Here is a 17,291-nt window from a genome sequence, read left to right as displayed (position 1 = left end):
TTTTTCTCTCTTTCTGTGCTTTGGCTCACTGGGTCCTGGAGAAGCCAACAGAAATTATGGCATTAATTTTAAGAACCAGGCAAGAAAATTTTTCTGCCTTCTACTGTGGCAGCTGTGTATGTGGACTAAAATTCGTGTCTCCTTTTATCATCGTGCTTTGACTTTTTATGACTGTGCCATCTTTCTGAAGCTGAGAGTGGAAGATGTCTTCTTCTGTACCGCTTGACAGCTGATTGGAGTGAGAGGCAAATAGTATTTTTAGCTCATTGCTGAGTTCAGGATTAGAGTTAGCAGGTCTTAAGGATTTGCTTTTCTAAGGTGAAAGCTTAATTCCTTTTCCAGGTGCTTAGCAAGTAGGTGGTATTAACATGATGCATTTAAATTCCACAAGTCCTGAAGCAGATACGTGTTAGCTGCTATTCACAAGAGCTGGTTTAGAGTTTTTCAGAAGGCTGAACGTGTAGATTGGAACTGGGAAAAGGGATGAATGTGAGTGGGTTCTCTGCACCTACCACAGCCATAAAACTGCTAGATCTGCAAAGCAGTCTAAAGCTGCAGTATAGTTTTATTAAATGATCTGGGCTACACTGTGCTATGAAAGATGAATTCCTTGACTCCAGGCATTCAGAAACATATGAAGCATCCCTGTGCATGTACACACAGTCCCATCCAACTTGGCCTTTATATAACCACGCATCTATAGATAGAATTAAAAATTATATAGACATGGTGGGTTTATTTGCCTTTGTTAAAGAAGGTGTCTGTGGTCCAGTCTAAATTAGAGCATGAAAGAAGAATCCATTTCTGTGATTCAGGAGAGAGGCAGTAAGAAGCTCAATAACATCTGGAGAACCAAGGTGATATCACCTGTAGTCACAGGAGACGTGGGGTGTCCTTGCAGCCCAGCTCCCTGCATCATGAGCTGGAGAGCAGGAAGCTGCAGCTGGGAGCACGTGGCTCAGGTAGAAGAACAGCATTGGGAAACACCCCTGGGACAGGATCTTCATAAAGTGGCTGGCTGGAAAAGCAGAGAGCTGTAGGACTCAGCAGTAAAGGCTTACAGCCCAATGATAGGCTAATAAACTGATGTCTTGAGATAAGAGGTTTCCTTGAATGGCAGATAGAAGTAGCCTGGCAAATACCGCTTCTGCATGGGGCACAATGTTGTGTTATTGCTTTATTTAAAAGAGCTTGTGAGTGTTCATTTTGCCACTTTAGAAGGCTTGAGAGTTTGCTATGTTCCCTTGTGGGACAGCTCAGGTGTTGCCTTCCTGGGACACACAGCTCATTATCAGATGAATGAATGAGTCTGATGTGAGGGGAGTCACAAACTGCTGACCATGGGAAGTTCATGGGGGGTCTGATGCTTCAGGTTCACAAATGAGAAAAATGGCAGGTGTGCAGAAAACATGAATGTTGTGTGTTTAGGGTTGTAATATGAACACTAAACTTCCTGGTACCTCAGGGAAATGGCAGCACTAAAATTGTAAGCCTTCTTTTGCAAAGATGTAAATAGCAATGGAGTACCCAACACAGTGGAGGGGTATGTCTGCTAGGTAGGAACTAGGCCCCAAAACCTAAGCTTTTGTTGACCTCTTATTCAGCTCAGAAAAATTTGCATGCTTTATAAATTAATATTTACCTGAGTGATGTGCTTACAGGCTGCTTATTGCTTTATCTAAATTGAAATAAACTTGAACACTAGAGTATAGAACTCACCATTAGTTTATTTGCCTGTACAATATATATGTAGAAACTCTGGGAAACTGCTCAGAGGAGCTGCCTGTCCCAGCTGTAGGCATGGTTGTCTACTTGATCTTGTCAGGCATAGTGAGGTGGTCAGTAGGATTCTGAGATTTAGTCTCTCCTACCCTTCCTTTCACAGATGTTTGTTCCTTTGAGTACCTGTGTAAACTTGAAATTAAGAAGACATAGCCACTGCCTTGGAGGCTCCACAAAGATTCCTTTGGTGAAAAAATAATTTAGCAACCTGTGACTGCTCAAGTTTTCTCCTCCAGTGGAGGAAACTTTAGGAATCACAGCCTGGTGAATAGCAGATAGTGCTTGGAAGAATTGGTTCTTTCACATCTTGGCAGTAGATTAATGTTAGGAAGGAAAATAAATATTGCAAAATTTTCTGAAAAACTGTCATCAGGAGACTCTGAAAAAGGGAAAGAGAAGAAAACAGTCTTGGGCTGTGTTTCTGAAAGTGCTTAAAAGTGCACTCCCTCTTGTTTTATCTGTCTCTGTACAGTGCCTTGTGCTTGCAAGGTTTAAACCTAACTCAGTTTAGACAAAGATGGTAGGTTTCTTTATGTTCTGCAGCAGTTTTCTTCCTCATAGATGAAGAGTGACTGTAGTTGCTAGCTGCAGGTTATCCAGTTACCTACTACCTAACTACCAGTTGAAAGCTGGTAGTTTATGAAGGCTTGTCTACTGCTGAAGAGTAATCATAGAATGGTTTGGGTTGGATGGGACCTTAAAGATCCAACCATCCTGCCATGGGGAGGGACACCTCCCATGAGACCAAACTGCCTGCAGCAAACTAGGGGAGTCTGCCTTGGACCTGTCAACAGTCCTAAAATTTTTGTCTTTTTACACACATTGCTGTTCTTCACAGATTTAAGTGACCTGAATTGTTTCAGGGTATTAAAAAGGTAGGATGTTACATACTTTTACTTCAGTGCCTTGATCATAATATTCTTCTCTGCTAAGCTTCACTTTCCATATGAAATATGTATGGATTTTTTGTTCTTTTGCCCAAACCTGGCTTTCCTCCATTGCATGCAGATTCTGCCTTGTTGCTGCAGGTTATTCAGTAGAGCTGGAATAAGCATATTTATTTGTTAGTATTACTGACCCTGACGTGTGAGACTTGCCTGAATCAGTTTTATTATTGCACTGTTGGAGTGGACTGGTGTAATTGCTTTCATTTTGATTTGGAAAGAAGAGAGGGGCTTGCTTGTTTGAGAGCTGTTGTGTCATCAAATGTTGGGTGTTTGGTCAGGGCAGATTTTTCAAGCAGGGGAGGGCAGCAGGTAAAGCATTGGAATATTTGGGCAACAGACTTGGAGAAGGATATGACCTTATCTGAAAGAGGTGCTAGAGACATTTGGGGATAATACTTCTAGATGCTGTGTTTGAACTCAAGTCATTTTTTCACAGATTTGTCTTGCAAGTCATCTGCTTGCCTGACTCTTGAGGGGTCTTAACTTACATCAGGAACACAGGAAACGTCCCTCTTGGCCACTAAATAAAGAGCTGCTGACTTAATTTGTTCTCAGGTTGGAGGGGTCACTATGGGCTAAGATATGTTTGAGTAACATGATGTTATGCCCTAGGCCATAGGAAGTCAGCTTTCTGCACCTCTGCTGCTATTCATGAGATGACATTAGTCAGAAAACTATTCTTTAAACCAACAATGTCTTCATGTTTTCTCTTTGTCCTCTGAAAAGCCCCCCCTTCTACACTCCCTCCTATGAAAACCCTGCCCTTTCTCCTTCCCATTGTGAGCAGGTGCCTCTGGGCAGCCCCCACGCAGTCATTACTGGTAAGAGCTACACTTCCCCATCCCTTTGGCTTAGTTTGGTAATTGGATTCATTTTATCTCCTTTGTCGTCATTCTTTTTTACTGTATCCCAGATCTCTTTGAAACAGATTTGAAAGACAGGCAGGGATCAGAGGCTGCCAGCAGGTACAGAGTGAATCAGGCCAAGGGAGTGAGTGGCAGGGAAATGATGTGCCTGCTAAAGGGCTAGAGGCAAAAATGAGGGGAAGATGCAGATTGGAAATGGGCTGTGCTTTCTTATTCATGGTGGTGTGGGTAGAGCTCAGAAGAAGGGTGACAACATGCATCCTGATGGAGGTATAGTCCAGAGAGAGAAGCAGCAAAAACAGATGATTAATACATTCAGAACTGACCAAAATCCCATGGCTCCAGATCCATCCTGAAAGCACTAAGAGTAAAGAAAGGACATCAAGTCTGCATTTGGAGACATCTGTCTGTGGCATGCTTTTAGCTTCATTGCAGGGCTTGATTAAGCGATCTGCTGGAGCTATTCCACACTTCAGTGCATTCCAAATTCTATTTTCTGAGCCACAGTTAATTGAGGCCCTCAGTTACCTGAAGGATTAATATCTCCTCAGAGTTATGACTTCAGCATATAAGTACCACAAATACTTTACTGCATAAATCTTTAAACACTGGTGAGCTAATGTCCTGGGGCGAAACCCAGCACCAGTGTTCTCTAAGTCTTTATTTGTAATGGTTTACGTGACATTTACATGAAAATGTTGAAGCCCTATCTGCAGCACATTTGATGGATGTTGTCCATGGCTGCAGAGTCATGCTCATTTGATGTTTGCTCACAGGGAAAATGCAAAATCAGAGAGGAAGAATTACTTTTGGAAAGGGGTTGCCCCAAAATGTGTGTCAGTTTTATCAATACATCCTTGTATCTGTTCTACTCTTATTTAAAGCAGTTACATTTCTGATTCTTGCAGTCTTAATGAAGAGCACAGTAGCTACAACAGTGTACCAGTGAAAGTAATTAAAAAATCATGAAGAACAGTTACTTCCATGCAAGTACTCTTTGGGTAAGAAGGGTCTGAGGAAGAATACTGTAAGCTGCAGAGCTTGCAGTCAGGGAGTGGCAGGTGCCCTCACTTCAGTTTGCTGTATGCAGTCCTAGTGTTTGGAGGAACTGAAGTATCATGCTATGTACATGCCACCTCTGTCTGAAGTTAAAGTAAAAATTATGATGTCTAGCATAGGGTTATAGGTGCTTGTAAGGCATTTCTTAGAAATGTGAGCATGCGTGTTACAAAACTAAATCTTATAGTAAATACTTGTAATATGAATTTGTAAAATAACTCTGTGCCCTTATATTTTAACTGGCAGAAACAACCAGGCATTAGGAATAAGGAACTTCCTAAAGTATTTTTATTTCAGGTTCGCCTGTGGTGAATCAAGTAGCTGACAGAATTTATAGCTTCAGGTCATCAGTAATTAGGGGAATTGTCTCATGTTTGTGGAGTTTGTTTTTTTTTATTAGCACTTCAGAGTCAATTTGGGGTATCTTGATGAGGTCTCATTATACCTGTCCAGAGTCTGTGAGTCTCAATAATTCTGCTGGAATAGAGGGAATAAAGGCAATTTGGAGAGACATTTGGAAGCACTTTCTTGGCAGCAAGCAGAAAGCCACCATGAAGGAGAGCTTTAGGAAAAAAATGGACCAGGCAGTGCTCAAGAACTTACTCAGGTTTGAACATGGCATGAACTGGTGTCTCCCCTGCAGTGCTTGTATGTGATAAATCTGCCAATTTTTCTTGGTCATCAACTCATTTTTCTGAGCACTTGCTTCTGGCCTTCCCAGGCTGTGTCACTTAAAAAACTGAATGTGAGTGAGAAAGTGCTCCTCTTACACAGAACTGTCTTGCATGTGAAGCAGGGCAGTCTGGGATTTATGTCCTTTCTCCTTACTTGGCCTGGTGCATCGGGTTATCTTACCTCAGGGGATCATTAATACCCATTTCAGAGTTGCTATTCTGCAACACAAAAGTATAATCTTGGTGTTGTTACAATATTATTTTCTTGCAGCTCTAAGCCAGAGTCCAGTCTTGATCCTCTGAACCAGATTTCTGTAGAGAAACACAGCCCTCCTCACTCTTCCCCCCATCAGTCCTGTGCTTGTTTGCTGTATGTGGAGGGGCACTTGGCCCCTATGTTGCCAGCAGTGTTATTTGCCCAGGCAAGGCATCTGGGGAAAGGGATCTGTGTTCCTCTGAGGCCCTTGTGTGTTTTCCATAGACTTGCCTTTTTTTCTTCTTTCAGCAAGCTGGAAAAGAAGGGCCTGTTGGAGAAAGAGAAAAAAATTCTGTGGTGGTTTGATTTGGTCCTCCTAATAACATCGCATTAGAGGAACTGTTTCTACTTAGGCTGTTTGAAATATAACTTCCTGATGATGGAAATAATTTTCATAGCTTTGGTTTAGAAGCTCCCTGTTTTCCACAAAACACCACAGAGTGAGCAGCCTCCTTACAAGCACGGCCATCCATCCGTGGGCAGCCTCCAGGACTTGTTTGCTCTCTGCTGAGACACTTGCGTAGGTGGCAGCTGTGTTTCTGGTTTTCAGGAAGCCACTGCCCATCTTTCTGAAACTACCTCGGTGATGAATACAATTTGTTTTTCTCAGGAGACTGAGTAGCTGTCATACATTCAGACCTTTTTGTTCTGTATTACTGTCACTCCATTAGAAGTCTTGCATCACCAAGTTCAATTATCTACTTAAGGCTTTTTCACAGATCTGCATCTCTTACTGAATCCAGTCTTAGCCTTCTGTTTGAATGCTTCTCCCACTAATGTCCTGCACCTACTTTTCAGCTTGATCCTTTTATCATGAATTGCTGCCCAATAAACCACCACTTTTCTCCTTCATTTCTCTCTTGAGACCTTCTTGTGCCATACTGCCTACCAGGAACCAGGCAATTCACTGTGGCTGGGAACTGAGATCCCTGGCCACAGCTGCAATTTTAGTTGTTTTGTAGATGCTCAAGTAACTTGCAACCATTACATTGTGCAGTTCCTGACCTGTACAATGATGTCCTGCAGCTTGTTGTAGTCTCTCTAGGTACCTTTCACTCCCCTCTCTGCCTTACTGTGTACTTTTAGTTTTATTTTGAATTAAATATTTTACAGGGGGAGTTGTGATTTATGGATTTGCCTAGCACCTAGAACAGTGAAACCAGTTTATATTTGGACTACCACTGTGTAGCATCTGCCCTTGTCTTGGGATGCTATTAATCAGCAGGTAGTCTGTGAGGACACTTAAAACCATATGGTAAGAAGGAAGTTCCCACCAAGGCTGGGCTGATTGGGTTTGTGATAGTAGAAGATGAATATCAAGACAGTGTCAGCTCATTGATGCTTGTCTCCATGCAGTTGAAAGCCTCAAAAGAAGTCAGCAGTGGTCTTTACAGTGGGTTAATATGTATTGTCCATTACCTGGTCTAGATGCAGTTATTAGAGTTCCAGGGTAGTGAGTAGATAATTTTGTGAAAGGTAAAATAGAAATGAATAACTCTTAAGTATGTAGTATGGGACCAAGAAAAAGAAGTCTTCATTACACAGAGAAAACAGTGTGGGGTAGAACAGGATGTGGCTTATTGGATATTTGTGTGAGGCTTTGGCTGGCAATTGTAAGGCAACAGAAATAATTGGCGAGGGGATCTTGGAATAAGAAAGAGACTGAGTGGGAAGGACCTTCTGGACATTTAGAACTTTGTGAAGAGATTTTTCAAAGTTACAAGGAAACTCTTACAGGATGGTACTGTATGCTGTGGAGGCTCCCAGCTAACAGTTAAAATACTTTAACGGTTAAAATACTAAAATATTTACATATATTTCATGTAAAGCTGTAGAGGGAAGAGCAAGGACTGAGGGCCACAAGTAGAAAAGCATAGAAAGGCTTCTTGAAAATAGAGAAAAACCATGCAATTGCTGGACAGTTTAGTAAAAACTTGACAAGTTTCTTCTCTGGGGTATGATGTTCCAGATTTCCTCAGTGCCTTACCTAGCAATAGGTATAACTTCTAAGGCCTCTTGCATTTTTGAGTGTCCATCTTCTCAGATATAACTAACTTATTCTTTCCTGCTGCAGCTCTATATCCCCATTCTGACAAAAGATACCTACGGTCCCTTTCCTTACTGCTTTCACTTACTCCTATGCCTTGGACTATTGATTTGTTCTTGAAATTACGTAAGAATGGAGGAATGATAGGAGGATTTGAGCTCCTGACCTAATCATCTGTGCTGGCACTCTAACTAACTAACATTATGTTGTCAAACTCATTCTCCTCAGGAAGTTTGCAGTGCCCTTACACATCAACTTCTTGTGGACTATGTGCAGACACTCCCCATGCATATTTCTCATGTGTCACCTCCACTGCTTCCTTTCAAGGTCTCTTGGGACTGAACAGTTAGGAGATATGGGAGTATTTCTAGAAACTCAATCTTTCATCCACAAGCTCGCAATGGGCAGTTGATCCAGGTTTGTAGCATCTGATGATAGTTCAGTGTCCTCTGGTCTGTACCATTAGGAAATGAGTCTTTGTTCAGCACCCACATTATATGAACTGTCAAGACTTGGGTTATTTGTCCATTTAAGAGAGGAGAGAATAACTCACAGATATAGCTTTGTCCTTTCCACTTCTAATATTCCCTGTGGTTCTTCTGTGTATCTTATTTACATTTGTTATTATAGTTCCTTTTTCCTTATAAACATTTCTCTCATCTCCTATCCATATTTCAGTCCTAATACATGTTCATACTTTGTTCAGAGAGGCACCCTATTTACAGAGCAGGGCAAGAACAATGTCTTTCCAGATGGCATTGGAATGACTGCACATAACAGTGTGGTCTGTTCCTAGCACCTTGTGCTATGGAGCTGTCAAGTGGTGAGCAAAGAAGTTAAATAGTGCCTGATGAAGAATCTAGAGTAACACAGCTTCCAAGAGTAGGTTTCTAAGAGTGAAAAAGGTCAAATTCTCCCGTGGTGTAAATCTGTGATACTTCAGTAAAATTACGCTTAAAATCAGCTTGGGTCAGTGACTGTAGTGTGGCAGAATGAGGCTTAGGACCTTCTAAATCTCTACAAAAAGTGTAAGAACTAATTGTGCTGAAACAGTTCAGTGATAAGCAAATTGTGCTGTAGTGAAATGAGGCAACTAGGTGCCACTAATTGCCAGGCAGTGGGCATGAGCTTGTGTTAAGCCCACCTGTGCCTGATTAGGGCAGGGCCCCCACTGCGCATGAGCAGGATTAGGGGGCCAATAAAAGGTAAGGCACAGGTGGGCTTAACACAAGATCATGCCACTCCCTGGGAATTAGTGGCACCTGGTTGCCTCATTTCACTACATTGTGCACTTTAAAAAAACTCTTCACCAGGTTTCTTCCTGTAGAGACAATTAAGAGTTTGTTCTCTTTCCTTTTTATCATGACCAACCACTTGTCTCTGTGATTTCAGATGTTCTTGGTTTTACTCCTGCTCTGTGTTTTGCTGTCCTGGAGCTAAATCTAAATGGATTTCAGTGGCTCATATGAGCTTTTTGACTTGGTGTCAGGCAGTCTGACACAGTAAGAAAATTATTTCCCAGTTCCTAGCCATGCAGTGCATGAGTTCCTTAGCAGAAGAATTAACAGTTCAGCTGAATAAAGAATGTGAGGTGTGGTGTCTGAAAGTGTAAAACCTCTGGAAATTTCTCCACCAGTTTGCTTTATGTTGCTTCAATCAAAGCTCAGTTTTTCACTACAGTAAACAGTTAAGGTATAGAGATTAGAGGGGACAGCTGGAAGCACCCAGGTTTTCAATGCTGTGTTCATCAAATCTTTTCTGTATTAGACTGAGAAAAGTAGGGGACAGTGCTGTTTGTTGAAAAGAGCAAAAAGGTGATCTGTACTCCTTGTGAGATGACTTTTTTACTAACTTGCTAGCAGTAAGTTCTTTGGCAGCCCCATGCCTGGCAAAGCCCTCGTACCTGTCAGCTCCCTTTTAATCACAAATGCAATACCAGCTGCATCCCACTTCTCGGGCAGAGCAGAACATGTTGTCAGGGCCCATTCTGAGACTCTGAGCCCTGCAAGGTGCCACCTTTCTCCCGGACTTAAAATATGCTGCTGTAAAAATGAGATGATTTAAAATCCACTTCTTTCTTAGATTTGCCCTTTGTGGATGTAATGAGTTTGTGTGTGTTGCCACCTGAGGAAGAAGGACTTGTGACATCCTCACTCACTTCCTCTCTCTTTCTCTCTTAATTTCAGAGTGCCTGCTGGGCTGTGTGCAGAAGAATGGCAGCAGCAGAACCTCTGACTGCTTTCTCCCGATGGTACCTCTATGCCATTCACGGCTATTTCTGTGAGGTGATGTTCACAGCTGCCTGGGAGTTTGTGGTCAACTTTAATTGGAAGTTCCCCGGTGTGACCAGCGTGTGGGCACTCTTCATCTATGGCACCTCCATCCTCATCGTGGAGAAGATGTATCTGTATCTCAAAGACAAGTGTAACATTTTAGTGCGCTGCTTCATTTACACCCTCTGGACATACCTCTGGGAGTTCACCACTGGCCTCATCCTACGCCAGTTCAATGCCTGCCCGTGGGACTATTCCCAGTTTGATTTTGACTTCATGGGCCTGATCACCCTGGAGTATGCTATCCCGTGGTTTTGTGCTGCTTTCATCATGGAGCAGCTGGTGATCAGGAACACCCTGCGCTTACGGTTTGATGAGACTGCTGAGCCTGGGGCCCCCACTGTCCCCATTGCCTTGGCCAATGGCCACGTGAAGACTGATTGAGCAGGGACTCCAAACCACACTTAGCAATCTGAGAGAGCTCAGACCTCTGACACTGACTGCCAGCTCTGGCACTGAGGTACTGCTCCTTCTGTATGATAAGATTCATAAGCCCCATTTTTCTCATGGGGGTGTGCATGGGATATATCAGAATAAAAAAAAAAAAAAAAATTGAACCAACAGATTTTCTATGGATTTTACTCTTTGGGCTCCAAGGACCAGTACCAGTTACTTGTTAGTTAGGTCATTTCTGATTTTAACTTATTACAGATGAAAGCAGTCCTTTTGCTCACAGTTCTGTGTGGAGAAAGAAGAAAAAGAAATGCTACAGTGGAAATGCATACAAAAAACCCCAACTAATTAGCAGATGGGCATGGACACACCAGCTAAGTTAGTGATTGGCTTACTTCACTAGGCAATATTCAGGTGCTTGCTTGCAACCAATACCTCCTGTGGGACCTGAGATGCTGCAGGAACAAGGAAAATCCATCTGCTGTTGAGAAGAACCTAAGACTGGCAGTCTGCTGGGGAGGTAGATGGTGTTCCCCTTCTGAGGTCCTATTGGCCTCTCTCCAGGTTCTTTGTTGCACCACAAAAGAATCTGGTGCTGGACATCTTGCTGAATTTATACCAATCTTGTACTTTTTGAAATCTTAGACCTGATACTCACTAGATTATTTTTTTTTAAATAAAGGCCTTTTTTGCCAAGTAAATTTTACCATAATTTGTGCAATCTGAATCTTGGCAAAAGGCACAAGAAATAGGGTTAAGTCTTCCCATCTCCTCTGTCCCCCCAAAGCAGACCATTCCTGAAGGTCTGCTGCAGATTCCAGCTCCCATCTCAGCTGTGCAAACCTGAAGAAACTGTAGAGGCCACAAGAGTTTTCTGCCTTCCCTCCGAGGGATTCCTCTGTTTCTGGTGATGATGACTTAGTCTGGCTGCAATCCATCATATTTGAGGGTCAAAACCTTCATGTGGTTTAGGTGGATTTGGTCCTCTGGCACTGCTTTAAGTACCTACAGCCATATTGTCATGACATTAATTGGAATCAGCAAGAAAGAAGACATGCTGCCTGATATAATATTTAAAAAAAAAAAGTTTTAAAAAAATAAATCCCTCTGTAGTGAAATGAGGCAACCAGGTGCCACTAACTGCCAGGCAGTGGGCATGAGCTTGTGTTAAGCCCACCTGTGCCTGATTAGGGCAGGGCCCCCACTGCACATGAGCAGGATTAGTGGGCCAATAAAAGGTGAGGCTCAAACTCACAGGCTCAGCTCACTCCTGAGCAAGCCAGCAGAGAGATTGGCTGCTCTTGGAGCAACAGCACTGATCCAGGCTGGTCAACCCTGGAGGCAATAGACTCAGAGCACTATTTGTGAGTTTCTGCTGGAACATCTGGTTGGACCTTGGAGCGTCATACCCTAAGAGAGGTTCGTCTTGCTACATCCCTCTTTGAAAGCACTTCTTCATGCTTTGCCTGAGTGAAACTTTGAGTTGGGATGCAAGTAGAGAGGTGAGGCGGGAAGGAGTGCTGTGACTCCCTTGTAGAACTATCTGCACTGGGCACAGTTTGAAATTCAAATATTTGGAATATGGCAATATTTGAGCTGTATAGGGGAAATAGAGCAGGGAAGGTGCTTGGTAGTGGCACCCATAGGTTTGTAATTTGGGCTCTTGAAGTTAGCAGCAAACTTGGAGCTTTTAGCTGTCAGGTGTATCTCACTGTTTCATGGGGGTTTGCTGTAGTCGCCCTGTGGGGACAAAATCATTTTAGGTGTTCTTCCACCATAGTCAGCAGAGCTGCATCAGGGATCAGCTGGGCTTGAAATGCAAATGTTTTGGTGTGGTTGTGGGATTCCATGGTGCCTGGGCTATTTCTGTCTGGGTCCCTTGGCTGTGGTAGGAAGTGCTCATCTGTGAACCTGCTTCTTGTCCTGGAATATTTGCTCCTGATGAGAAAAGCAGTCCTGGCCCTGTGAGGAGAATTGCTTGTTGGTTCTGCTGTTATGAAGGCACTGTTAATCCTTACTGTACCACATAGAGTGCAATTATTTTGTTTCTCCCACTCCCCTTCTCACACAGTGTCCATTGCTGGCAATGGACACATGAAAACACTGGCAGCAAGGAGTTCATTAAATCTGCCCTCGTGTACGCATTGAGTATTTAGGATTCCCTTTCTTTAGCTCATTAAATTTAAAGAGAACAAACCCTAAACAGTGTTCCTTGCTGTGATGCCAGTATTATGAAATCAGAGGGACAGGATGTAGTTTATCAGCCTTGATAGTCTCCAGTGTGTAGACTGAGGCAAAATAGTCAGCTGACACTCTAAATGGGGAAAAAAAGATGAGTTTTGTATGTGGGATAATGTAGATGAGCACTACTGGACCATAACAAGAATTGCAAGGTGCAGTTGAGAGTTGGGATCTCCCTTTTTTTGCCATAGTTCTGGCAAGGTCACTAAATGCAGTGTCTGTTCTGGTTTGTCCTCTCACAGCATAGCTTGGATGTGGTGTCATGCTGCCTCCTGCACCACCCCTGCATCATCCGAAACCCTCAGCTTCATAGAAGCATCCTTAGGATCCCTGCTTTTTCTCTGAGCAGCTATAGAACTCGATAAAAAAGGTTAAAAGGAGTTAGCAACAGGGATTGGTGACTCCCAGCTGCTGCAACTGCAAAAGGAGGTGTGGCTGCCCACAGAGCTAACCTGGTGCACAGTAACAGTCGTGTCTTGACTTAATCCCCACTAAATGACACTGATTTTGCTTAGCAGTGTAGTATGAAGATACTCAAACTACAGAGGGTTTCCCAGCAGCATCTCCTTGCTTATTCCATTGTCCTTATTGCCTGTGTCATTGTGACAGCTATTGTAGTGTGCTTTCTACGGATGTCTGACATGTACCACCCAGCATTGCATCCTCACAGAGTGGTAATTTACACCCAGAAGTGCACTTTACTTGCAGCTTGCACACCAGAAACAGAAAAGGACATGGCAAATTCTTAAATCAATTAAAATAATACATAATACCCTGTACTTAATGCAGGATTAGCCAGACTTCTCCTTTCTGAGCAACAGGGCTACAGTCAGAGATTTGTCTTTTCTGCAAAATCTCCCTCTTTAATACCTGTGATGCTTCTTATAGCATCTTACAGAAGTGTCCAGAGCACATTACCGGGATCTCTGTGGCACCTCAGCAAGAGCTTGGGAGCTGGACTGAAGTTGTAGAGACATTTACATAAAGAAGAAAAAAAACGCACAAGGCCTAACATTTGTTTGTACGTGTATCTTCCTCAGTAGATTAAAGCTGCCTGTTTTGAGTTCACCAGCAATAAAAAAAACTTGTGATTTATCTACTGTGTCCTAACTGCAGCAAGCATAGAGTGACCCATCACTGCTTTTCTTTTCTGGGGGGTGGGGGAATATGGACTCCAGTTACCCTGAGGTTCCAGTTTTCTTTCTATTCTCTTATCTCTTTTCTGGTCTACCCTAAAAGGATCCCAAAGTATGTGATGAAATACAGAGTCCGGTGTCCTGCACACAAGATGTAGTGCAAGCATTACCAGGATGTCTGTTCATCCTCTGAAGATCTTGCCAGAGGGAAATGGTTGATTTACAGCAGTACCAGACTGCCTTTGAGTCTTTGGTGTTGTAATTGAGAGAAAATGTATGTGTGTACCAGGCAGTATTGTGCCTTTGGTCTGAGTGGATTTTGTAATTAAAGCAGAATAATCCAGTCAAGGTTTTGCTTGACTAGTCCTGTGACTATAAAAGGTAAAAAAAGACTGCAGGGCTTTAACTGCTTTGAGAATTACAAAGCGAGTGGCTGAAGGCCTCCCAGGTTCTATAGCATTGCTCTGCTGCTGACTGCTTTTCTGAAACCCTTAGAAAGAAAGAGGATTTCTTCATTCACAGGAACTTTTGCCCTTGCTGTACTATGAATAAAACATGAGCCACTACCAAGATGTGAACCAAATGCTTTTCTGTTTTAGTTTATCCTGAGCTTGTCATAAGTACATGCAATGTAATTGAGGAGAAGACTTGCAGACCTAAGTTCTTTGCTTCAGTTCTTCTGCCTGCCTTCTACCTGAGAATGAAACTGTGTTCTTCCCCTCCCTTCTGGTACACCAGCAGCTACCACATCCTTCTATGATGCATCCCCTGGTGTAGAAGGAAATCTCTCTTCTGGTGTGGCTCCTGCTAAACCAGAGCTGTTTCCAACATGCATCCCTGACCCAGCTGCTTTGGTTCCTTATGACCAGGTGGGGTCATATTGCTGGTGGGACCTCAGGAGTGGTGTTCTTGTTTGGTAAATGGCTTCCCTTACTCTCCTTGGGATGTCCTGAGCCTACCCCTGGGGAAGGCGCCATCCCTTTCTTCCACCTCCTGTGCCCAGGGAATGAAGGAAGCTCTGCTGCTGCCCAGGAGCCTTGGCTCCACTCAAGGTTTTGTTAGCAGAGGTTGGTCTCCACTTGAGCAGAAGAACTTTTTGACACAGATGCCAAAGGAAGAAGTGCTGTTTTGATGGAAGCCCTAGGGAGGGGATGGGAATGCCATGGGTAGTTTGTGTCCAAAGGCACCACTGTTTCAAATACAAAGGCTGCACTTTCCCTCCAAGATATTTACTACTTATGGAAATGGAAAAGTTCTCTGCTTGGCCCAAAGTATATGATTGCCTGAACTTACTCTGAAGCAGAAGGGATGTTCAAAACCTCCAAGTCTTCTTTTTCCCTAGATGATTCACAACTTACATCTTTGTGGAAAAATATGTTACCTGGAGATACACAAGCTACTTCTCATTAAACCATTAACAGCCCTACCAGGCAGTGCTCCATCCTGCTAAATTAATCATCCTGAGAAGTAGAATACCTTGGTCAACAGTGTGCTGCCGTGTGGCTATACCACTTTCAGCACCTGAATTAGTACAAATAGCTATTCACATTTTGCCTTATAAAATTACACTTAATTCCTTTGGTTCCAGTGGAAGTGTTTGTCAGACCAAAGAGGGAGAGAGACTGAGATACTATATAAGCTTCATCACTGTATATGATTTCACTTGAGAGCATGGTGTTGACATCTACAGTCCTAAATCTTCACAAGCTGGACAGGTTGGAAGCAGCTTTTACCTGTTCTCAGTGACTGGGATTTCTTGCAGGTCCAAAGCAATCAGGCAGGTTTTTTATTCTTAGAGAAGGAGATGATTTCCTGCACTCCTTGCTCTGGAGTCTGGGCTGGTTACTCCTTTTGTAGCCACTGGATTTTCTGATATGAAAGGCCTTCATTACTATCTCAGAAAATAGCAATTTTTAAATGATAATCCCAAATGCTTGACGTCAGTTTGTGTTTATGCTTTAGTGAATTTGGGAGCTAAAGACCCTTAAGTATCTGTGATGTTTTTTGTTTATACTGCTGTGTGGCATGCTGTCCCACTTTGATGCTATAATGAAGAAGAAAGAGAAGGAAATACAAGCAATATGCTCTTTAATAAAAATATTTAATGCAATTGAGAAAATACTTATTAAATATGTGAGCTGAGACACCACAGTGCTTGTAGATCTCTGACCATTTAAATGCTTTCCAATGCAGAATATCTTTGTACTTTGTGGTTAACCCCCTGTGCAACATGTCTATACTGTTACATCAGTATGGTTCTTTACTGGGGACTGGAATAACAGCATTTGCCTTCTCTTTCAGTTTTTACTGAAGAATCTCTTAGTACTTTTCACAAATCAATGAAGTAATTCTTATTTCAGGCCTTAGAAGTACATTAGGATTAACCCCAAAGAGCCCTGATCAGTAGCTGATGGGAATGTCCTTACAGCTTCCAGAAGGACATTTCAGACCTGAGAAAAGGAATTTAACATTTTACCTGTTCACCAAGTTTCCAGATTTGAAGAGTTTAATAAAGTTCCAGGAAAATGTGGGGAGCTGGGAAAGTGGCCCCCGGTTCCCACCATCTGAATCTGTCCTAGAAATGGTTTTGTACATCCTCACATTGCTCCAGCTGTCCAACTCAGCCAGCAGATGAAGGGACTGTCAGAGCTTATAGGCAGCAGAATTCTATCTTGTACAGAACAGGACTGATTTTCCATCGTGTGCTACATAATCCCATCACCATCAGTGGAATACTTTTGGGTAAATATTGCTAGGGGCAACAAGCCATGTTAGAGGCTAAACTGAGGTGACCATCTGCTCTGTCAGCTCTTGTTGTTGTAATTACTGCAGAGCTTATCTACATTGCTATTTCTGATGTCAGACCACTCATCTGATACCACAGATCTTCCTATTGCTCCTGTTTCTCCATCACCTCTTTTGGTCCCTTTCCAGACCTTACCTCCACCACAAGTCTGTGCTGCAATCACAGGTGCCCTAAGCCTCCTGTCCCAGCCACACCTTTGGCAACTGAACACGGGCTGAGTGCTGAGAAGCTGTAGCTTCCATTTAAGCCCCCATCAGCTGCAGTAGTCAGTGCTTTGGAAAGCAGAAAACATTTTACATGGGTGCCTTCAGGCACAAGTATAGCAGCAAGTCTGCAATTATCATTCAGTGCCTTATTTCTGCAACATCCACACTGGTACCTAATAGGCTTTCTGAGCTAAATTAAGCAAAAAGCTCCTCTGGTTAACCTCCTGGAGTTTCAGTGTATGTGGGATAATACAGAATTTCAACTGATCCTTCACATAAATGCAAATACACATAGTGGGTGTGTATGTTTAGGTGCACAAACATATCTGATGGCCTCCACTGACTGCATCCCAACTTCTGGCAAAAAGCCATCACTTGCTTAGCTGCCAGTAAGGGTCTGGGCCCACTGACCGCTACTTTCTTGAGCAGATGAGATCCAAAGACGACCTAAAATTAATATCAGCATTCACATGAAGCCCGTTAAGATCTGAGTTGGCTGCTCTCGGCCTTGTAAGCAGTGTGTCCATGTACTTTGGTACCTGGGA

At 42.9% G+C, this 17,291-nt stretch overlaps 1 protein-coding gene across 4 annotated transcripts in view; it reads left to right on the top strand.

The window, feature by feature from the left end:
- The window catches only part of TMEM229B (transmembrane protein 229B), a 32,029-nt gene extending 20,582 nt beyond the window's left edge, over positions 1-11,447 (top strand). For all 4 annotated transcript variants that reach the window (XM_030452593.1, XM_030452592.1, XM_030452589.1 and 1 more), the window contains exon 3: positions 9,818-11,447. In XM_030452593.1, coding sequence (XP_030308453.1) covers positions 9,845-10,348 — 504 coding nt within the window. In that variant the 5' untranslated portion in view covers positions 9,818-9,844 and the 3' untranslated portion in view covers positions 10,349-11,447. The remainder of the gene's footprint in view (positions 1-9,817) is intronic.
- The last annotated feature ends 5,844 nt before the right edge of the window (positions 11,448-17,291 follow it).

The sequence above is a fragment of the Calypte anna genome, chromosome 5A, assembly GCF_003957555.1.
Source record: "Calypte anna isolate BGI_N300 chromosome 5A, bCalAnn1_v1.p, whole genome shotgun sequence".
NCBI classification, from domain to species: Eukaryota; Metazoa; Chordata; class Aves; order Apodiformes; family Trochilidae; genus Calypte; species Calypte anna.
Note: the sequence above shows the minus strand (reverse complement) of the source record. Positions and strands in the feature narration are given on the sequence as shown.